The following is a 24,346-nucleotide window of genomic DNA, read 5'->3' on the forward strand; positions in this document are numbered from 1 at the left end:
TCTATATGAAATGTATCCTCCCTCCTCCCGCCCTTTTCTTTTTTTTGCTGGTCCTAAGTGATATAGAATTGGACTGATTTGATCAATCATCCTCTTTTTGTTTATTTTTAATTGAAGGATAATTACAATATTGTGTTGGTTTCTCCATACATCAGCATGAGTCAGCCATAGGTATAAATGTGTCCCCTACCGCTTGAGCCTCCCTCCCACTTCTTCTCACCCCTCTAGGTCAGCATCCTCTTTAAGGACTGGTGCCTCAGCATCCTGATGGCTTGCTCTTCCCAGCACTGCCAGGAAGTAACCATCAGGACATGCTTGATGCAGGGCTGAGACAAAGGAACTGCTGGGGCAGCAGGGAGGGCATGGTGTGAAATTAGCTGTCTTCTGACATCCGTTGGATCATCAAAACGCAAGAGAGTTCCAGAAAAGCATCTGTTGCTGCTGCTAAGTCGATTCAATAGTGTCCGACTCTGTGCGACTCCATAGACGGCAGCCCACCAGGCTCCCCGGCCCCTGGGATTCTCCAGGCGAGGACACTGGAGTGGGTTGCCATTTCCTTCTCCAACAACAAACTCTGGAAAATTCTTAAGGAGAAGGGAATACCACCTGACCTGCCTCTTGAGAAACATATGCAGGTCAGGAAGCAACAGTTAGAACTGGACATGGAACAACAGACTGGTTCCAAATAGGGAAAGGAGTATGTCAAGGCTGTATATTGTCACCCTGCTTATTTAACTTCTATGCAGAGTACATCATGAGAAACACTGGGCTGGAAGAAGCACAAGCTGGAATCAAGATTGCCGGGAGAAATATCAGTAACCTCAGAAATGCAGATGACACCACATTTATGGCAGAAAGTGAAGAAGAACTAAAGAGCCTCTTGATGAAAGTGAAAGTGGAGAGTGAAAAAGTTGGCTTAAAACTCAGTATTCAGAAAATTAAGATCATGGCATCCAGTCCCATCACTTCATGGCAAATAGATGGGGAAACAGTGGAAACAGTGACAGTCTTTATTTTGGGGGGCTCCAAAATCACTGCAGATGGTGACTGCAGCCATGAATTAAAAGACGCTTGCTCCTTGGAAGAAAAGTTATGACCAACCTAGACAGCATATTAAAAAGCAGAGACATTACTTTGCCAACAGAAGTCCGTCTAGTCAAAGCTATGGTTTTTCACTTTCATCCAGAGGCTCTTTAGTAAGTTTCTTAAAATGTAGGTTATTATTGTTTGCTTTTCCATGTCATATATTTAACATGTACATGCAATATCCTTGATTCATACTTTTATTTTTTGTATGTGCCCATGAACAATATATGGCATTATTTTATGAACTTTCAAAACTTACTGAAATATTATATGGTTGTCTTTGAGACCCATTGACATCGAAAGATAACACATAGCTCTTTCCTCTTCAGAGCTGAATAGTGTTCTGCTAAGGGGACATAATACTTTGCTAATATAGATAATACTAAAGAGAACATCTTCTTGCATATCTTTTTGTGTACATCTCATCCCAAGTGTGCAAGCATTTTGCAAGGAGGTGCCTGAGATGTGGAGCTGCTGGTTTGCTGGTTGTCCTCTCACCCAGCCTCCCTCCTTGTATGGCCGCTCGGTCCTGAGATGCTGATCCCCGTGGACTGTGCTGCCTAGTGCCTTCTCACTGGGTATGGCCAACGGGGGTGCTGGCAGGAGGCTAGAGGGCGGCACAGAGGGGTCTGGATAGTTTCCCTCTTGCTTCAGCGTTGCATGTCCTGGCAGTTGCCCCACTTTTCAATTATTTTAGTTTTTAGTGGATATATACTGTATATTTTTATTTAACTTTATTGTTAAATATATTAATACTATTCAAAATGGAATTAAAATTTGTTTTCCAACCAATAGTTTCTATGATATAGAAGTACAATTACTTTTTGTAGAGACCTTCTATCCTTTGGTATTGCTAAAGTTGTTATTCTAGTAGTTTGTTTTATAGATCTTAGGGTTTTTTGAAATAAAGGAACATGTTATCTTTGAATAAAGACAATTTTACTGTCTCCTTTCTTATCTTTATGTCTTGTATTTTTTTTTTCTTGTCTTATTACACATTTAGGTTCTAGCTAGAACCTCTAGTACAATGATGAAAAGAAGTTGTGAAAGTACATATCTTTACCTATTTCTGGTTTTAGTGTGAACATATTTGAGATAACACACAGATCAGGTTATCAAAGCAGACATACCAAATCAGAAATGTTAAAAAGTATTAAGCTTTATTAATAAATTAAAGGCTGTGCAAAGTCACTTCAGTCATGTCCACCTCTTTGCAATTCCATAGACTGTCGTCTGCCAGACTCCTCTATCCATGGGATTTCCCAGGCAAGAATACTGGAGTGGGTTGCCATTTCTAGAAGTAGTCAATTACAAGAATGAAGCAAGAACAGATTCAGAAACATTGACAGAATTCTCTAGGTCTTTTCTTGCCATACCAGATTTTCTCCTATGTTTTTTAAAGTAATAAGTGCCCTTCACATTACTTACACGTAAGTGAGCCATTTAAGTTGCAAAATATTTGCAAATACTTTTTCCCATTCTGTGGATTATCTTTTTATTTTGTTTATGGTTTCTTTTGCTGTGCAAATTGTTTTTTGCCCCCTTTGTTTCTTCTTCTTTTGTTTTTTTGGCCTTATAGTTTATGGGATCCTAATTAAGTAAAATCGCTCAGTAGTGTCCGACTCTTTGTGACTCCATGGACTGTAGCCTACCAGGCTCTTCCCTCCATGGGACTCTCCAGGCAAGAGTACTGGAGTGGGTTGCCATTTACCTTCTCCAGGGGAACTTCCCAACCCAGGGATTGAACCTGGGTCTCCCGCATTCCAGGCAGACGCTTTAACCTCTGAGCCACCAGGGAAGCCCTATGGGATCCTAGTTCCCTGATAAAGGGATTAAACCTGGGCCCTTGACAATGAAAGCATGGAGTCCTAACCACTGGACCACCAGGACATTCTCTGCTGTGCAAAAGCTTTTAAATTTGATTGTGGGAGACTCAGATTCAATTATGGAGTTGCAAAGAGTCAGGCATGACTGAGTGACTAATACTCTTCTTTAACTGAAGGATTTTGGCTCAAGTGGTAAAGAACCTGCCTACAGATGCAGGAGATGCAGGTTCAATCCCTGGGTCAGGAAGATCCCCTGGAGGAGGTAATGGCAATGACTCCAGTATTCTTGTCTGGAAAATTCCATGGACAGAGGAGCCTGGTGGTTGTGGTCCATTGGGTCACAAAAGAGTTGGACATGACTGAGCATGCATGCACACAGTAGTTTTATTATGAATTGTGGTGAATTGTTTCCAAATACTTTTTGTGCAGTTGTTGATATGATCAAGTAATTTTCTCACTTAATTTGTTAATGTGGCAAATTATATTGGTTTTCAAATATTGCATCAGCATTGCATCCCTAGGGTAAATCCTACTGAGTCATGAGATACTTACCATTATATCTATTTATCTAGCTATATGTCAATTTTGTCAATTGTTTTTTTGTCACACATTTTGTCAATTGTTTTTTCATTTATTTAAAATTATGATAAATGCACATAACATAAAATTCACTATCATAACTACTTTTAAATATACAGTACAGTGATGTAACTATTAACACATTTTTGTGCAACAGATATCTAGAACTTTTTCATCTTGCAAAACTGAAAGTCTGTACTCATTAAAAATCAGCTCCCCATTTCCTTCTTCCTCTCAGCTCCTGGTAACCGCATTCTACTTTTTGTTTCTATGTATTTGACTACTTTAGATATATTTCTTACCAGTGGGATCATGAATTATTTTATTTGTATTTTTTTGACTGGCTTATTTCACTTAGCGTTAAGTTCTCCAGATTCATCCATGTCATACAGTGTGACAGAATTTCATGACTTTAATAAAGCTGAATAATATTCCATTGTATGGATATACCACATTTTCTTTATCTCTTCATTTACTGATGGGCATTTAGATTACTTCCACCTCTTGACTATTGTAAACAGTGCTGCAATGAATATGGATGTGCAAATATCTCTTCAAGGTCCTGTTTTCAATTATTTTGTGTCTATACCAAGAAATGAGTTTGCCGGATCATATGTGTGCTCAGTTGCTCAGTTTGCAACGCTATCGATTGTCACCCTCCAAACCCCTCTGTCCATGGAATTTTTCAGGCAAGAATACTGGAATGGGTTGCCATTTCCTTCTCCAGGGGATGTTCCCAACCCAGGGATTGAACTTGTGTCTCCAAGGTCTCATGTATTGGCAGGCAGATTCTTTACCACTGAGCCACCTGGGAAGCTCTGGATCATATGGTAACTCTACTTTTAATTATTGGAGCAAACCCCATACTGTTTACTATACCAGCCAAACTTTTTTTCAGTTCAGTTCAGCCGCTCAGTTGTGTCTGACTCTTTGTGACCTCATGGACTACAGCACTCCAGGCTTCCCTATCAATCACTAACTCCCAGAGCTTGTTCAAACTGATGTCCATTGAGTCGGTGATGCCATGCAACCATCTCATCCCCTGTTGTCCCCTTCTCCTCCTGCCTTCACTCTTTGCCAGCATTAGAGTCTTTTCCAATGAGTCAGTTTTTCACATCATGTGGCCAAAGTATTGGAGCTTCAGTTTCAGCATCAGTCCTTCCAATGAATATTCAGGACTGATTTCCTTGAGGATTGACTGGTTGGATCTCCTTGCAGTCCAAGGGACTTTCAAGAGTCTTTTCCAACACCACAATTCAAGAGCGTCAATATTTCAGTGCTCAGCTTTCTTTATGGTCCAAACCTTTTTACATTCCCACAAACAGTGCACAGTGTTCCAGTTCCTTTACATTCTCACCAGCATTTGCTATTTCTATGTTTTAGATAGTGAGTGTAGTAATGGGTGTGAGATTTTGACTGGGATCTCCATGATGATTAGTGATATTGATGATTAGTGATGTTCCCATATGCTTGTTGACCTTTTATATATATTCTTTGTAGAAATGTCTATTCAAGTCCCATGCCCATTTTAAAATCAGGTTATTTGCTGTTGTTATTATTGTTGCATTGTAGGAGTTTTATGTATAATCTGGATGTTTGCTTCTGACCAGGTACACATGGTTTGCAAATATTTTCTCCCATTCTGTAGGTTTCCCTTTCACTCTGTTATTCCTTCCTTTGTTGCATAGGACTTTTTAGGTTTGATGTAGTCACATTTGTTTTTACTTTTGTTACTGTTTATGGTGTCATATCCAAGAAACCATTGTCAAATCCAATGTCATGAAGCTTTTCTATTATGTTTTCTTCCAGGAATTTTATAGTTTTAGATCTTATGTTTAGTTCTATAATCTGTTTTGAGTTAATTTTTTTATTTGGTCTAAGATGAGGGTCCAACTTCATTCTTTTCTGTCTGAATACCCAGTTTTCCAAACACCAGTTGTGTTTCTATACAGTAACAATGAAAAATTGAGAAGGAAACTAGGAAAGCAATCTCATTTATAATAGTACCAAAAAGAGTAAAATAATTAAGATAAATCTTAGCCAAAGATGTAAAAGACCTGTACAATGAAAATGACAAAATATTGCTAACAAAAATCAAAGAAGATACAAATAAATAGAAAGACATCTTGTATCTTATGAATTGGATGACACAATACTGTTAAAATGTCCATACTACTCATAATGATCTACAGGTTCAATAAATACAATCTCTGTCAAAATCCCAATGGCATTTTTTGCAGAAGTAGGAGAAAAAAGCTAAAATTCATAAGAAATCTCAAGGGATCCCAAATAGTTGAAAGAATCTTGAAAAAGAAGAAAAGTTGGAGGCCCTACTCTTCCTGATTTCAAAACATACTACAAAGTAACAGTAATTAAAACAGTGTGGTACTGGCATAAAGATGGATATACAGACCAGTGTAGCAGAATTGAGAGCCCACCAATAAAGCTTTGCAGAGATAATCAAATGACCTTCAAAAAGAAAACCAAGACTATACACTGGAGAAGGGACATTTACATGAAAGGTCATTTTCATGAAATATCTTTTTCTAATATTTCACTTTTAGCTGGTGTGTTTACTTGGATCTAAAATAAGTCTGTTATAGAAAGTGTAGAAATAGATCTTGTTTTTTTTTAATCCATTCAGCCAATCTATATATTAATTGCCTTTTTAAAATTAATTCTTTTTGCTTTAAAATAGTTTCTGGCTTATAGAAAATACGCAAAGATAGTAAAGAGAATTCTCCTATATTCCACTCTCAGTTACTTCTGTTGCTAAGAACTTACATTAATACAATTTATATATTTCAAATATATTTGTACAAAGAATGAACCAATATTAGTATACATTATTAGTAAATAATGTTCATATCCATTTAAATTTCTTCAGGCTTTACCTTTTGTAAGTTTTCAGTCCCAGGATCCCATCCAGGATTCCTAATCCCTCATGTGTGCTTAAACTCTTATAAGCTGTGGCAGTTTCTCAGACTTCCTTGTTGTTGTTGTTTTGTTTTTAAAATTTTTATTGGAGTATAGTTGCTTTACAATGTTGTATTCGTTTTTACTGTATAGTTTTGTGTACTGGTCAGGTATTTTTCAGAATGTTACTTTGACTTTGTCTGATATTTTTCTCCTGATTAGACTGTGGTTGCTGGCTTTTGGAAAGAATACCATAAAGTGCCACTCTTAGTACATGATATCAAGGGTGAGTGCTATCAATCAATAGGACTTGTCATGGATGATGATAAACTTGATCACCTGGCTAAGGTAGTATTTATCAGATTTCTCCACTGTAAATTACTCATTCCGCCACCCACACTTTCCATAAAGTACTCTTAGAATGGAAGTTAACCATGTACAGTCCAAGCTTAAGTAATGATGAGTTGTGATGAACCTTTTTTGAGGGTGGAGTATCTATATAAATTATTGGGAATTCTTCTGTATGTGAAATTTATTCTCTATTATATATTTATATCAATGTGTACTTGTGAATATTTATCTTATACTTTTGATTGTATTTTCTTGTTAAAATTGTTATATTCAGTTGGCTTTTATGTCCCTTTAACATACCTCCACTGTTGTTGTTGTTCAGTTGCTAAGTTGTATCTCACTCTTTGCGACCCCATGGACTGCAGAACGCCAGGCTTACCTGTCAATCACCAACTCCCAGAGCTTACTCAAACTCATGTCCATCAAGTTGGTGATGCCACTCAACCATCTCATCCTCTGTCACCCCCCTCTCCTCTTGCCTTCAATCTTTCCCAGCATCAGGGTCTTTTCCAGTGAATCAGTTCTTCACATCAGGTGGCCAAAGTATTAGAGCTTTAGCTTCAGCATCAGTCCTTCCAATGAATATTCAGGACTGATTTCCTTTAGGGTTGACTGGTTTGATCTCCTTGCAGCCTAAGGGACTCTCAAGAGTCTTCTCTAATACCACAATTCAAAAGCATCAATTTTCAAGTGCTCAGCTTTCTTTATGGTCCAGCTCTCACATCCATACATGACTACTGGAAAAACCCCATAGCTTTGACTAGACGGACCTTTGTCAGCAAAGTGATGTCTCTGCCTTTTAATATGCTGTCTAGGTTGGTCATAGCTTTTCTTCCAAGGAGCAAGCATCTTTTAATTTCATGGCTGCTGTCACCATATGCAGTGATTCTGAAGCCCAAGAAGATAAAGTCTGTCATTGTTTCCATTGTTTCCCCATCTATTTGCTGTGAAGTGATGGGACTGGATGCCATGATCTTAGTTTTCTGAGTGTTGAGTTTTAAGCCAACTTTTTCACTCTCCTCTTTCACTTTCATCAAGAGGCTTTTTAGTTTCTCTTCACTTTCTGCTATAAGGGTGGTGTCATCTGCATATCTGAGGTTATTGATATTTCTCCTGGCAATCTTGATTCCAGCTTGTGCTTCATCCAGCCTGGCATTTTGCATGATGTACTCTGCATATAAGTTAAATAAGCAAGGTGACAGTATACAGCCTTGATGTATTCCTTTCCCAATTTGGAATCAGTTTGTTGTTCTATGTCGGGTTCTAACTCTTGCTTCTTGACCTGCATACAGATTTCTCAAGAGGCAGGTAAGTGGTTTTGGTATTCCCATCTCTTTCAGAATTTTCCACAGTTTGTTGTGATCCACACAGTCAAAGGCTTTGGCATAGTGAATAAAGCAGAAGGAGAGGTTTTACTGGAACTGTCTTGCTTTTTCGATGCAGATGTTGGCAATTTGATCTCTGGTTCCTCTGCCTTTTCTATAACCAGCTTGAATATCTGGAAGTTCACAGTTCACAAACTGTTGAAGCCTGGCTTGGAGAATTTTGAGCATAACTTTGCTAGCAAGTGAGATGAGTGCAATTGTGCGGTAGTTTGAGCATTCTTTAGCATTACTTTTCTTTGGGATTGGAATGAAAACTGACCTTTTCCAGTCCTGTGGCCACTGCCGAATTTTACAAATTTGCTGGCATATTGAGTGCAGCACTTTCATAGCATCACCTCTTAGGACTTGAAATAGCTCAGCTGGAATTCCATCACTTCTACTAGCTTTGTTCGTAGTCATGCTTCCTAAGGCCCACTTGACTTCAGACTCCAGGATGTCTTAACTTTTAGGTTGTGCATTTTTTTCACTTGACAGAAACAAGCTTGTTTGTTGTTGAATTTCCTCCTAGCATGCTTACATTTCCGTTTGCTGTTGTTATTGTTAACTCAGTTACTATTTGTCCATTTAATTTCTCTCATCTGAAATTTTGTTGGCATCCTCTTCGCTCATATTTTTTTCTGTTCTTTTTATCCTATGTTTTTGTCTTTTCAATTCCCTCATTGTTATTATAGTGGAGTTTCCAGAGGAATCAAATATAAGTTCCTGTTTAGCCATGTTTTAATTGGAAGTCTTATTTCAGTGGTACATATGTTTTATATTTTTACTAAGTATTGTGAAATTGCTTTACAAAATGCTGCACTGATGTTCCTGTTGGGTTGATCTCAGCCTATCCATAGTGATGATACTTTCTAGAAATGGCAGAGGGCACTCCTCTGGGCTACTTGTGGTAAGCCTCACAGACATTTCCCCAACTAAAGCCAATGCTGAGACTGTACCAGGGCTTGTGATTCTTATGATTGCAAGACATACCTTAGCAACCACTGTAAGAGAACTTTGAAAAAGCAAGGTTTATTACTCATATGTCCTGGAGGTACAAGCCATATCCTGGACCAGTTAGCAAGGTCCTGGGGGTAGGGAGAGAGAGGATGAATGTGTCGGTCTGGGACTCTTTCTGCTTTTATTGGGATTGATGAGGTGGTGCATGGGGCTTTGAAGGTTCACTCCTTATTGGTGAAATTAAAACAGAAGAACAGGAATTAAAGCACAGGAAGGGAAAAGCAAGCAGTGGGTCAAAGAGTCAGTTATCCAGGCCCACCAGAACTTTCCAGAAAGGGGTACATGTTGGTGGGGCAGCCTGGCTCTTTATCTAGTGGTGTAGATGGCAATGTGCTTTTTTCTGACATGGATGTCTTTGAAATGGGTGCCTCAGCAATCAAAAACTTAATGTTAGACATTAACATTACAGTAAAAAAGCTAACTGTCGGGTACCTGTACTACAGGGTTCCAACTAATAGCTGAAACTTCCCCAAACCCACTTAATAAGTCATCTGTCCTTTCCCAGGGAAACTGCCTCTATTTCTACTGTGTTCACTTACCCATTCAACAGTTTAGTTACTGTTTCACTACTACACGAATAACCTAGAATAGCATCCTAAAGAAAAGAGTCTCCTGAGACACCTGTATGTGGGTTAAGAAGCAACAGTCAGATCCAAACACAGAACAACAGACTGGTTCAGAATTGGGAGAGGAGTATGTGAAGGCTATACACTGTCACCCTGCTTATTTAATTATATGCAGAGTGCATCATGTGAAATGCCATGCAGGATGAATCACAAGCTAGAATCAAGATTGCTGGGAGAATTAACAACCTCGGATATGCAGATGATACCACCCTAATGGCAGAAAGCAAAGAGGAACTAAAGAGCCTCTTGATGAGAGTGAAGGAGGAGAGTGAAGAAGTCAACTGGGAACTCAGCATTCAAAAAACTCAGATCATGGCATCTGGTCCCATCACTTCATGGCAAATAGAATGGGAAAAAGTGTAAACATTGGCAGATTTTCTTTTCTTGGACTCAAAAATCACTGTGGACAAGGATTGCAGCCATGAAATTAAGGAACGCTTGATCCTTGAAAGGAAAGCTATGATGAAACTAGACAGCATATTAAAAAGCAGAGACATCAGTTTGCCAACAGAAGTCCATATAGTCAAAGCTGTGGTTTTTCCAGTAGTCACATACTGATGGGAGAGTTGGACCATAAATAAGGCTGAGTGCCAAAGAATGGATGCTTTTGAATTGTGGTGTTGGACTCTTGAGAGTCCCTTTGCAAGGAAATCAAACCAGTCAATCCTAAAGGAAGTTGACCCTGAATAGTCATTGGAAAGACTGATGCTGAAGCTGAACCTGCAATACTTTGGCCACCTGATGAGAAGAGCTGACTCATTGGAAAAGACCCTGATGCTAGGAAAGATTGAAGACAGGAGGAAAAGTGGGTGGTGGAGGATGAGATAGTTGGATGGTATCATTGACTTGATGGGCATGAATTTGAGCAAACTCCTGGAAATAGTGAAGGACAAGGAAGCTTTGCATGCTACAGTCTGTGTGGTCTCAAAGAGTCCAACATGACTGAGTGACTGAACAACAACAAAGATAAGAATACTCAAAAATCAACTGATGAGGTTTTTGTAATTCTAAAACTTGCAGTTTAGGCCATCATTTTTTAACTGTCTGCTTGGACATCTCTCCTGGGCAGTTTTCCTTGATTACACCCAGGCCTACCAGTGCAGTGGTTCAAGGAAGACAATGACCAAATCTACTCTGCACTGCGTGATTCTAACTACGCTGTGTATCTTGCCTGCCAGGCTTTTAACCCTCCAGCACAGAGATTAGGTCTTTTTGGCGTTTATCTCTCAAATCTAACATGTCAAAAATTGTTCTAGAAAATTTCTCATAAATTAACTCTAACTATGATTTCAAAAAGGCTTTGAGAGATAATAGAGCATGAATCAAACAAAATTAAACTATATTTTGAGCTTAATACCCAATTACAGATATGACATTTAATTACATATTTGCTTTCATTTACATTAGGAGGCCTTACAAATAGCTGTGAAAAGAAGAGAAGTGAAAAGTGAAGGAGGAAAGGAAAGATATAAGCATCTGAATGCGGAGTTCCAAAGAACAGCAAGAAGAGATAAGAAAGCCTTCCTCAGCGATCAGTGCAAAGAAATAGAGGAAAGCAACAGAATGGGAAAGACTAGCGATCTCTTCACGAAAATTAAAGACACCAAGGGAAAATTTCATGCAATGATGGGCTCGATAAAGGACAGAAATGGTATGGACCTAACAGAAGCAGAAGATATTAAGAAGAGGTGGCAAGAATACACAGAAGAACGATACAAAAAAGATCTTCAAGACCAAGATAATCACGATGGTGTGATCACTCACCTAGAGCCAGACATCCTGGAATGTGAAGTCAAGTGGGCCTTAGAAAGCATCACTACAAACAAAGCTAGTAGAGGTGATGGAATTCCAGTGGAGCTATTTCAAATCCTGAAAGATGATGCTGTGAAATTGCTGCATTCAATATGCCAGCAAATTTGGAAAACTTAGCAGTGGCCACAGGACTGGAAAAGGTCAGTTTTCATTTCAATCTCAAAGAAAGGCAATGCCAAAGAATGCTGAAACTACCGCACAATTGCACTCATCTCACACGCTAGCAAAGTAATGCTCAAAATTCTCCAAGCCAGGCTTCAGCAATATGTGAACCGTGAACTCCCAGATGTTCAAGCTGGTTTTAGTAAAGGCAGAGGAACCAGAGATCAATTTGCCAACATCTGATGAATCATGGAAAAAGCAAGAGAGTTCCAGAAAAACCTCTCCTTCTGCTTTATTGACTATGCCAAAGCCTTTGACTGTGTGGATCACAATAAACTGTGGAAAATTCTGAAAGAGATGGGAATACCAGACCACCTGACCTGCCTCTTGAGAAATCTATATGCAGGTCAGGAAGCAACAGTTAGAACCAGACATGGAACAACAGACTGGTTCCAAATAGGAAAAGGAGTACATCAAGGCTATATATTGTCACTCTGCTTATTTAGCTTCTTTGCAGAGTACATCATGAGAAACGCTGGGCTGGAAGAAGCACAAGCTGGAATCAAGATGCCGGGAGAAATATCAATAACCTCAGATATGCAGATGACCACCCTTATGGCAGAAAGTGAAGAGGAACTAAAAAGCCTCTTGATGCAAGTGAAAGTGAAGAATGAAAAAGTTGGCTTAAAGCTCAACATTCAGAAAACTAGGATCATGGCATCTGGTCCTATCACTTCATGGGAAATAGGTGAGGAAACAGTGGAGAAACAGTGTGAGACTTTCTTTTTTGGGGGCTCCAGAATCACTGCATATGGTGACTGCAGCCATGGAATTAAAAAATGCTTACTCCTTGGAAGAAAAGTTATGACCAACCTAGATAGCATATTGAAAAGCAGAGACATTACTTTGCCAACAAAGGTCCGTCTAGTCAAGGCTATGGTTTTTCCTGTGGTCATGTATGGATGTGAGAGTTGGACTGTGAAGAAGGCTGAGTGCTGAAGAATTGATGCTTTTGAACTGTGGTGTTGGAGAAGACTCTTGAGAGTCCCTTGGACTGCAAGGAGATCCAACCAGTCCATTCTGAAGGAGATCAGCCCTGGGATTTCTTTGGAAGGAATGATGCTAAAGCTGAAACTCCAGTACTTTGGCTGCCTCATACGAAGAGTTGACTCATTGGAAAAGACTCTGATGCTGGGAGGGATTGGGGGCAGGAGGAGAAGGGGTTGACAGAGGATGAGATGGCTGGATGGCATCACTGACTCGATGGACGTGAGTCTGAGTGAACTCTGGGAGTTGGTGATGGACAGGGAGGCCTGGGGTGCTGCGATTCATGGGGTCGCAAATAGTCGGACACGACTGAACGACTGAACTGAATGTTAGTACTGTTGTAATGTGAAAAAAAAACCACCAAAAATATGCTTAGCTAGAACAAATATTACTCAAGATAGAAAAGTCTATGCAGAAATACTGTGCCCATCATTTATTTTATAGACTATCTTATAAAAAAATGTATGTACACACACACACACACACCCAGCAATGAACTAAATTTGACAGTAGGTTAAAATTTCATTCCTCTATAGTAATTTGAGCAGAAGAGTTAATATATAACATGGTTACAAGGTTATACACACATATCAAGAGGGGCAGTTTTTTTTTGGAAATGTTAAGAATTTCTGGTTCAATACTTTTTAAATCTAATTCAATGAGTTTCATCAAAATATCTAATATTGGCCTCACTCACAAGCACTTAGTGAAAAGTGTCAAGAAAACACATCAAAGAAATGGGAAACTAACTTAAGGTTGTCTTATTCATCGTATACTTATTTATTGTCTGTTTCTCCCACTTAATTCACTACTACTATTCCAACATCTGCAAGAATGCCTAGTAACAAATATACATGCAATACACAACAGGTGCTTTTAACAAGATATTATTAAATATGAGAAAGATACAAATTGATCCAGAGTAGAAATTATTTAGTCAAAAAGAAATATCTTGAATGAATAGTTGCTATGATCAGATAAAGCTAAAATTCCACTACTGTGTTGAAGCTAGGTTTCAAATGATACTTGACAACTGAAAAAATGGTTGAAAAGGGATTAAAACTCTGAAATTTGGGCATGCCAAGCCCAAATCATTGAACTTTCAATTACAGATCCAACAAATATCTAGACACTGAATAGGAAAATTGTGTATGAAGACTTTGGTTCTAGCCACAAGTAGGTCATTCTAAGATTTTGGCCAAGGAGACATAGTTTCCTTAATTATAAAATGGATAAGAATACCTGCCCTTGCCTTCTTTACAAACTGTTGTAAAAATAAAGTACCTTTGACATTTGTATATTCTTATTCTTTAGTCATCTACCACAAGCAAAATGTCCTTATTACAATCAACACTGAAAATCAGAATGTCACTGTGGCAGGCATGGAGGCGAGCCCCTTGAATTGCTCTTGAAAGAAGTTGCTGAGTAAAAAGTTATTTGTTGGCCTCTCGTGATATCACCTTCTGGGTCTCCCAGAGCATGTGAAGATCGTGTTTTCCTGGGTAGCCTCCGGCCATGACTTCGCATGGTGTTTACTGAGACATGGCCATTTCTGCACAACACAAGCTCTGTCCTCTGTGGGCAGTCTTTGCTCTGATCTTGCCAACAGGCTGACCAAGCACCTCCCAGAGCTGCATTTCAATCTGATGCCTTTTCTGCCCCCTCCTCTCTTCTTCCCTCATCCTCTCACAGGTGTCTAGCCTGAAGTCTTTCCCACCTACTCCTGTCCCTCCTCCTTTCAATCTCTCTTAGTCATTATTTCCAATGAATGTTTGCACATCTAACTCCTCTCTTGGCATCTGAGTTCTGGAAGACTCAACTAGCATGGTCCCCTAATCCCACTCCTTTGAAGCAACCTCTGTCACTACTAAGAAAGTTATTTCTTTCCAGAAAATTTTCATAGGTATGAGCATTGTGAGCATTTTAAGATGGTTCTTTTTTAATTTAGCTTCATCACATACATTTATGAATAAGAAAAAATAAAGGATTTTTAAAAACATAAGCCTATACAATAGCAACCACCACCTGATGTTCTTGGACTTTAACAACAATGCTTGAGGAGACTCTGAAACATTTTTTGAGAACACAGCATGGAATGGCATGGCCCCAGTAAGAAGTGAATCACTTATCTGGAATCTTTCAATAGCTTTTCAAGGTGAGGGTAAGATTCTTTCTGCCCCCAAGCCCGTGTCCTCTCTGCAGAGTCTGTTTCCATGCTGCCCAGGAAATGTCACTTGTATTGTTTCCTTTGATATCTCTTCCCTTCTCATTCTTTCTGGCTTTACTTCTGCCTTAAAACTAAACTACAGTTACATAAATATTCCATGCATTTCACATGTAGGTTTTGAAAACTTTTGAAGTTCATGGTGTTCTATTAATTTTAATCAGCACTTTCTTTTTTTTTAATAAACTTTACACTGCTACAAGAGTTTATTTATATATTTTAACATGAGTAAATCTGCATTTTCAAATTGTTCCTGTCTCTCTTAAAATTTTCAACCTGATTATAAAATTGCCTAGGGCAGAGAATGTACCTGGGAGATATGCTTGGATGAAACTAGGCACAATGATAATAAAAATCTGGGATCTATTATATGGAGTAACATCAATGACGTCTTTGAGCCTATTTCTTCATCTGTGTTATGAAACAGGAATAAAATGTAATCCTTTTAGTATTGAGAGGGGAACTATATCATGATATGTACAAAGTTCCTGTAAGACACTGGCACTAATTTGAAAACAGTTCTTTCCCTTTGAATGGAAGTCCACAATCCGAATTATAAAAATTCTACTTTGCCTCAGCCTTTCCCTTACTCCCTTACTATGAATTTGTTAATTCCATTGGGCTTAAAGCTACTCTAAACAGAGTAGGCTGGTAATGGTACTGTGGTCATTTCATACCTGTATGCGCCAGTCACTCAGCTGTGTCCGACTCTTTGCGACCCCACAGACTATAGCCTGCTCTGTTCATGGAATTCTCCAGGTGAGAATACTGGAGTGGGTTGCCAATTTCCTCCTCCAGGGGATCTTCCTGACCCAGGGATCGAACCTATGTTTCCTGTGTCTCCTGCACTGCAGGAGGATTCTTTACCTGTTGAGCTATGCTGAAAGCCATTTCACACCATATTAATAACATTTCTGATTTCTGTCCTTCAAGTGGTATTCACAAGTGATCTCTTTTTCCATACCACATCCTGACCTATAATTAAATTTCTAGAATTACAAATAAAGGAGAGCTAACATTCACCTACATCTTTAACATAAGGAGTCATAAAGACATTCTGAATTCACAAGTCCAAACAGTTTTGAAATCAAGAGGACAGCACCAGGTACTAGAAGGATCATGGATTTCGGGACTCTCACCCAGACTTGTCAAGTGCCAGCCAGTTGCAAACCCTGAAGCGACAGCTTCTTCTAGCCTTGGCTGGTCATCTGTAACATGAGCATAATGACCATGCTTGTAGTTCTTTTCTTTGGAAGATATTTTTTAAAAACCAGTTTTTTATTTTTACATCCATCTTATACATGTTTCTTCCGTGATGTGAGCTTTCAAAACCATGATGATTTTCCAGTTTCCATGATAGAATGCTTTTTTTTTTCTTCTACAAAATCAAAGAAGTAATCCCTTGAAGCCACAGAAAATAATCTTTTTTGAAACAAAGGAAAAAATGATAGAAGCACTGGATCCACTGATCTGAAGATGAAACAATGACCAGGCTACCTAGGTGAGAAGTGTCTGTTGACAGGGAGGGCCTGAGTTAGGTAACATTGCTCTCTGTGGGTCCCAGTTTTATCTTTCCCGTCAATAAGTATAATAGGAAAATACTTGTAGTGTTCAATGATGGCTTCCACAGAGTCAAACTTCTGAAACACAGAAGAGAAAGTTAATGAAAATTTAGGACCTTTGTGTGTGTAGCCTAAGATGCTTCATTTTACTTAGGAAAGAGGGTAACTCATTTGACTTTTTTTTTTTTTAAGATTGTAAAGGTATATCAGGAAGCAATTTTAAAAAAATTATTGGAGTATAGTTGATTTAGAATATAGTTGATTGGGGTATAGGAGATAAAGATCTTAATGCTGGGAAAGATTGAAAGCAAAAGCAGATTGGGGCAACAGAGGATAAAATGGTTAGATAGCATCTCTGACTCAATGGACATGAATCTGAGCAAACTCCAGGAGATAGAGGAGGACAGTGAAGACTGGCGTGCTATAGTCCATGGGGTTGCAGAGTCGGACACGACTGAGCGACTGAATAATAACAATGATAGCAACAAATAGTTGATTTGCAATGCTGTGTAAGCCTCAGGTATATACCAAAGTGAATCGGTTATACATATACGTATAGCCATTCTTCTAGATTCTTTTCCCATATAGGTCATTACAGAGGACTGAGTAGAGTTCCCTGTGCTCTACAGTGCATCCTTATTAGTTATATATTTCATATATAGTAGTAAGGTCCATCTTTTCAAGGCTATGGTTTTTCCTGTGGTCATGTATGGATGTGAAAGTTGGACTGTGAAGAAGGCTGAGCACCGAAGAATTGATGCTATTGAACTGTGGTGTTGGAGAAGACTCTTGAGAGTCCCTTGGACTGCAAGGAGATCCAACCAGTCCATTCTGAAGGAGATCAACCATGGGTGTTCACTGGAAGGACTGATGCTAAAGCTGAAACTCCAGTACTTTGGCCACCTCATGTGAAGAGTTGACTCATTGGAAAAGACTCTGATTCTGGGAGGGGTTGGGGGCAGGAGGAGAAGGGGACGACCAAGGATGAGATGGCTGGATGGCATCACGGACTCGATGGACATGAGTCTGAGTGAACTCCGGGAGTTGGTGATGGACAGGGAGGCCTGGCGTGCTGCGATTCATGGGGTCGCAGAGTCGGACACGATTGAGCGACTGAACTGAACGGAACTGAAGTGTGTACGTGTCACCTCCAGTCTTCCAGTTTTTCCCTCCTCTCTCACATTTTCCCCCTGGAGAAAGCTGATCTTTTTTTTTTTTTTTTAAAGGATGTAGCAAAGAAGCTCTTGAATGATAAATGGTAGGATTAAGACAAGGCGGGTGACCAGAAGAGAGCCCTCCACAGTTCTCAAAGCTTCCCACCCACGAACTGTTCACCAGAATCAGGTCACACTGGTCAGTTTCCACTCTGTGGTCATGTGTTCCTACGATAAGCAGTGCAAATGGGTTAATTACACTGCAGTCAGCCATGGAGACTCCCTGGTGCCTCCCTTACCTGTCCCCCAACTGTGACAAATTAAAGTGTGGACAATCACGTCTTGACTTCACTTTGTAAATTGATGGGAACATCTGCGGTAAAGCCTCTCTCCTGTACACCCCTCTTGTTCTGACACATTCTAGACTAATCAGGAAGAATACTGATGACCACAGGGCTTGGCCTGGTAGTTCTTGGCCAATTTATTGTTCTTACCTGGATTTCTTATGCAATAAACAGGTAATAGCAGAATGTTACACTTTTATGTTTCCAGAGATGTACAGATAAAGTGATGGGGTGACTTAATGGAAGGGAAGGTGGTTTCAAATATAGAGGAATCAGGAAGTGCTTTGTGGAAGATACAGACTTGAGATGGGCTATTTAGTGTGGGTGAGTTAAGTGGACAAGGTGGATTTAAAGATACTAAGAGCAGAGGAAGATGCGTGTGCAAAGACAGGTGTTGAGCACGTGTGAACACAGACAGGAAGTCCTGCTTTTTGTAACTTTTTGTGAAGTGAGCAGGGCAGGAATGGACCTTCCCTGAAGAGCTAAGGAAACTAGCTCAGAGTGGGGAGTGACTTCCTCAGAGGTCACAAAGTGGGGGCAGGACCAGGAATGCAAACTGGTTTTTCTGGATGTGTATCAGTTTCTTCCCTGATGCAACTTTACCTATGGCCTATGAACCCAGTGTTCCAACAGAGCTGGGTCCAGATGGTGCTGAGTGAAGGAGGGACCTGTGTTGGGGACAACTTTGATTCTCTTGGGCTTCCCTGGTGGCTCAGACGGTAAAGGATCTGCCTGCAATGTGGGAGACCCAGTTTCGATCCCTGTGGTGGGAAGATCCTCCAAAAAAAGGAATGGCGAAGTGACTAACACTTTTGATTCTCTGTAGTTTTGTACATCCTTCCTCTGCCCCGCACAGGAATGTTTGCAGGCCTGAGGGACATTCAAGAGGGAATGAGATTGTCAAGGTCTCTGTCCTCATGGAGACTCATGCATTGCATTCAGGTTGGGGCAGATGGAAAAGAATTCCCTCTCCAAATAGATCTTTTCATGTAGGGATAAAGTGCTATGGAAATAATCTCCAGACGTGAATTTTTGTCAACGTTACAAAGCCATTACTTACATTCAAATTCTGTTGGGGATTGGTATAGACATCCAGTATTTTGGTTCCATATTATAAGAATATCTTGGCGTGAATACATTCTTATATGTATTCACAGAGATAATCTATTCCCCTATTTTGGCTCTTTTTTTCTCTGGAATTAATCTTTAGAGGGAAAAATGCCTGCTTTGTAATCTCACTCCTATTTTCTCTAGGATAGTCCCCAAATAATGAATTCAGTACTAATTATTTATAATCTACTCCATGGATAATATTTGATATGAAATTGTAGTTTAGTAGGAAGCAAGCTGGGCATAGTAAGTTATTCTGTCATCTCATTACTGACTTCCAGAGATAAGCCAACAACTGACATATTACTCTAAAGATAATTTTTAGAAAGATTATAATTAAGCTCTTAAAACTTTTATATTAAATTCCCTTTTTCAGGAGGACAGTAAATACCATCCTAATATTAGATATTAAAATTTGTTTAAACCTTTTGCAATTGCCCTAAATACCAACCATAGGCAATGTTTCTCTTCCAGAAAGGTTAACCATTCTGTTTGGATCCACACATGGGCATAATAGAAGAAAAGAGAAAAAGAGGAAGAGAGAGAGAGGTGCAGAGAGAGAATGAAGAGAAACAGACCTGAGAAGTGAAAAATCAACTCATTGATTAATTATCTCTGTTTCTTAGTCTTTAAACTTTATCAAGTAAACGTCTATCATAATTTTCAGCAATTTAGCACAAGTGTTTGCAGATCACTTCTTTTTACTAGACTCCACAGCAATGTTGACAGATGTGAGTTCTAAACCTTGGCAGCAAGTAGAGCTCTGCAGGTTATTAACAAGTAGGCATCTCACTGGTGGGTCCAGGGCCAGTGTTCTATCAGGTGCTAAATATTTCAAATCATAGCCCTGCTTAGGTGCAGGCATTGATGGGCACAGATTAACAGAGTTTTCCCCTGGATGGCAGAGACCTGTCTTCCTTTGCTTTCTGTCCCCGGAATGAAGCATCAGATCTAGCATAACGTAGACATAAAATGAAGGCGTGGCCTAATACTGAACAAATGAGAGATGTGGGCTGAAAAGTGGCCTCCATGAGATATCCTGTGTCCTAGTTCCTGAAATCTGTGAATATTTCTAAGCAAAAGAGTATTACTTTGCATGACAAAAGTTGGGACTATGTTAAGGATCTTGAGAGGAAGGTCTTTTAAAAAATAATTATTTTTGGCTTTCCTAGGTCTGCATTTCTGCACACAGCCTTTCTTGAGTTGTGGTGAGTGGGGCTGCTCTCTAGTTGCCGTGTCCTGGCTTCTCTTTGCAGTGGCTTCTTTTGTTGTGAAGCATGAGATCTGGGATGTGGGCTTTAATAGTTGCAACTTTTGCGCTTAGTTTCCGCTCTGCATGTAGAATCTTCCTGGACCAGGGATTGAACCCATGTCCCCTGCATGGGCAGGAGGATGTTTAACCACTGGACCACCAGGGAAGTCCTGAGAGGAAGACCTCGAGAGAGGAGTTCAACCTGGCTCTCCCTAAAGGCGATCACATGTATTCCCATGAGATAGAAACAGAGGAAGAGTCACTTGGAGAAGACAAGGAGGCAGCGTGACGTCAGAGGCAGTGATCAGAATGATGTGGCCACCATCCAAGGAAGCCAAGGTTTGCTGACAACCGCCAAAAGCTGGAACAGGCAGAAAGGATCTTCTCCCAGAGCCTCCGGAAGAAGCATAACCTGCCAATACCTTGGTTGCAAAATTCTAGACTTCGGAGCTTCAAAAGAATACATATTTGTTGTTTTATGCTACCAATTTTGTGGTCTTTTGTTACAGCAGCCACAGGAAGCTCTAGGTGCTCCTTAAATCTAAATTCAGACATGAATTGCTAGTCACATGGCTAACAGAATGACCCAACTTTATAATATGCTGCAACTTGGACCCTCCTAGGCTCATTCTTTGCAGGCCTATGTGGATTTGCTTACCTCTGTGCTTGTGACAGGTGTCGACAAGCCGTGCCTTCCCGGGGGACCAGACCAGGCTGCTGCAATTGTTATGGCCCTTTGTGAGCTTTTCATTCAAACTCAGGGCGCCCAGATCCAGTGAAAGGACTTTAGGGAATCATTGAAGGCAGAAGTAGTACTTACTAACCACCTGCCTCCCTCTATGTGTCTAGAACCCTGTTTACATCATCTCATCTTACTCTCAAAATAGCTCCCGTGTTAGAGGTGACCCTGCACTGTATGCAGAGTTAAAGTCTACAGTTTGCAAAACAGCCGACAAGCCACAGGAAATCAAAACGATCCTTGAAAACCCTGTGCCTCATTATGGTTCTCCTGCAGAGTCAGCTAAGATGCTACTTTATTCAAGCACCGGATAAAACAGCTAGTAGCTGATTTCATTGAGCAAAGCCTTGCTGCAGGAAATTCTTTCATCTTTTCTTAGCAATGGGAGATTCTTCCTCCTAAAGGCAAATGGCTCAATAGGACGATGATAAATGTGGTGGAACTGAGAGCAATCTAGGTTATCCCCCTCTACACCAGGGCATAGCTCCTTCAGAAGAGAGGCAGGAGGAAGAACCGCCTGTAAATTGTGATTCTTCACCCAGCGTCTGGCTCACACTAAGCTCCAGGTAGGTGTTAACTGATTTTCAGCTGAATTTCTAGGTCTTTTTCAAACGGGTTGGGGATCGTTTACATTTGTTATGATGCTGCCTGAGGCTATGTGAGACAGGCAATATTTTTGCAGACTATTTTGAACCCCAGCTGTGTCTGTGGGCCCTGGTTCCCAGGTGGTTCAGTGGTAAAGAATCTGCCTGCCAAATGCAGGAGATGTGGATTTGATCCCTGGGTGGGGAAGATCCCCTGGGGAAGGAAATGGCAAAACACTCCAATATTCTTGCCTAGAAAATCCCATGGACAGAGGAGCCTGAAAGGCTACAGTCCATGGGGTTGAAAATAGTGGGACAATGACTGTGCGATTTAGCATGGATGCACGCACACGTCTGTGGGCCAGTGACTTCATGCTTCTGCGCCTCAGTTTCCCTGTCGGTTACCTGGTGCTATTGATAGCACCTCCCTTAAGGGTTGCTATGAGGATCCAATTGATCAAGTTAATTAATAATTGCTAACTGCACAGTATAGTGTCTGTACATAATAAATTATGTAAGTGTGAAATGAACATGAAAAGGAGATTTGCATGGGAGATGCACAAGAGGAGAAAATTCCATTAAAACGCAAAAAGAGTCCTCTTAAGCATTTGCATTTTTTAGGTTCTACAAACGAAAATTTTCATGAATTGAGAAAAAAGTTTCAAAATATTAAAAGATTTTAGGCCTAAAAGTACTATAAATATTGTAAAAATCTAGGAAAATGATATATTATTCTGATTTTATAGTATAGTTGATTTACAGTGTTTCAGGTGTAAGAAAAGTGAGTCAGTTATACTGGCTTGGCCAAAAATTTCGTTTGGGTTTTTCCATAGATGGGAATGGAAAACCCTGAACAAACTTTTTGGCCAACCCAAAGCATTTGAATTCTTAAGGGGTCCTTGGTAGCGATAATTAGAGCCGGTCATCTGGAAGCTGATGGTCTAATCCAAGGGTGGTCAGGATGACAACTGTTGACCTGCTGAGGCCGGCAGTGAACTGGCTGGCAACCTGATTCAACACTATTAGGAAGTTATCATAGGGTCATTGTTTCCTCTTTCACAGGCAGACCAAAGTTAGCTTGGAAAAAGCTGTAACCTCTTTAGAGTGTGGTTTCCTCACAGGTAAAAGGGGTTCAATAACACATCCTTTCCAGAGTGTTTCCAAAGGTGAGAGCAAATGAAAACAGCAGCTCAGAGAGAGCCCAGCACATTTTAGGGAACGTGGTTTCCATTTCTTTTATTCTCTAAGGAAAAGGAATCCCAAGCACTTAAAGTCAGAGTCAGATAAGTCTTTTTTTTTTCGTAAATGAGAAATTCTATGAGCTGGCAGAAGACACAGAAGAATAAAGGGAAATTGAGCTGGGAAATTCCATTAACCATAGGTATCTGGACCCAGGGCCTTCCCAGGTGGTGCAGTGGTATAGAATCTTGTGTCTGCCTGCCAGTACAGGAGATGCAAGAGACGTGGATTCAATCCCTGGCTCAAGAAGATCCTCTGGAGTAGGAAATGAAAACTCACCCAGTATTCCTGCCTGGAAAATTCCATGGACAGAGGAGCCTAGTGGGCTATACAGTCCATAAGGTCACAAAGAGTCAGACATGGCTGAGCAGGCACACACTCTCTGGACCTAAGGGGAACTATGTCCTAGTTATCACCATGACCCAGTCAGAATAATAAAAAAATAATAATGACTAACATTTATTGTTATGTCCCAGGTAGTGTTCTTAGTGTTCGACATTCATTTACTCACTAATCCTCATCACAAAAGGAAATAGCTGCAACTCCTCTCTTTAGTTTTGCTGAAACCCTTTGTTTTTGTTGTTGTTCAGTCTCTAAGGGTGGCTTCCAAGTCATGTCCAACCCTGTGACCCCATGGCCTGCAGCATGCCAGTTTCCTCTGTCTTCCACTATCTCCAGGAGTTTGCTCAAATTCAAGTTCATTGAGTCAATGATGCTATCTAACCATCTCATCCTCTACCACCCCCTTCTCCTTTAGCCTTCAGTCTTTCCCAGCATCAGGGTTTTTTTTTTTTTTTTTTTTTTTTTTACAGTGAATCAGCTAGTCAAAGTATTGGAGCTTTAGTCTCAGTCCTTCCAATGAATATTCAGGGTTGATTTCCTTTAGGATTGACTGGTTTGATCTCCTTGTAGTCTGAGAAACTCTCAAGAGTCTTCTCCAGCAGCACAGTTTAAAAGCATCAATTCTCCAGCACTCAGCCTTCTTTATGATCCAGCTCTCACATCTGTACATGACTACTGGAAAAACCATAGCTTTGAGTGTACAGACTTTTGTCAGCAAAGTGATGTCCCTCTATTTATTATGCTGTCTAGATTTGTCATAACTTTCCTTCCAAGGAACAAGCATCTTTTAATGTCATGGCTGCAGTGATTTTGGAGCCTGAGAAAATAAAATCCGTTACCGTGCCACTTTTCCCCCTTCTATTTGCCATGAAGTGATGGAGCCAAATACCATGATCTTAGTCTTTTCAATGTTGAGTTTCAAGCCAGCTTTTTCACTCTCCTCTTTTACCCTCATCAAGAGGCTCTTTAGTTCCTCTTCACTTTCTGCCATTAAAGTAGTTTCATCTGCATATCTGAAGTTGTTGATATTTCTCCTGGCAATCTTGATTCCAGCTTGTGATTCATTCAGC

The 24,346-nt window shown here is 40.1% G+C and overlaps 1 protein-coding gene and 1 non-coding gene across 8 annotated transcripts in view; both read right to left on the reverse strand.

The window, feature by feature from the left end:
* Positions 1-2,213: 2,213 nt before the first annotated feature.
* The window catches only part of CLNK (cytokine dependent hematopoietic cell linker), a 223,646-nt gene continuing 201,513 nt past the window's right edge, over positions 2,214-24,346 (reverse strand). For 4 of the 7 annotated variants that reach the window (XM_069593261.1, XM_069593258.1, XM_069593259.1 and 1 more), the window contains one exon: positions 13,483-16,590. In XM_069593261.1, the coding sequence (XP_069449362.1) occupies positions 16,444-16,590 (147 nt within the window). In that variant the 3' untranslated portion in view covers positions 13,483-16,443. Of the gene's footprint in view, positions 2,381-13,482; positions 16,591-24,346 lie in introns of those variants that run through there. The other 3 variants (XM_069593264.1, XM_069593260.1, XM_069593262.1) reach the window with 1 other exon arrangement.
* Positions 2,813-2,884, reverse strand: TRNAS-GGA (transfer RNA serine (anticodon GGA)). The gene has a single exon. It is a non-coding gene; the product is annotated as a tRNA-Ser (tRNA).

Source organism: Ovis canadensis, chromosome 6 (genome assembly GCF_042477335.2).
Source record: "Ovis canadensis isolate MfBH-ARS-UI-01 breed Bighorn chromosome 6, ARS-UI_OviCan_v2, whole genome shotgun sequence".
In the NCBI taxonomy this organism is placed as follows: domain Eukaryota; kingdom Metazoa; phylum Chordata; class Mammalia; order Artiodactyla; family Bovidae; genus Ovis; species Ovis canadensis.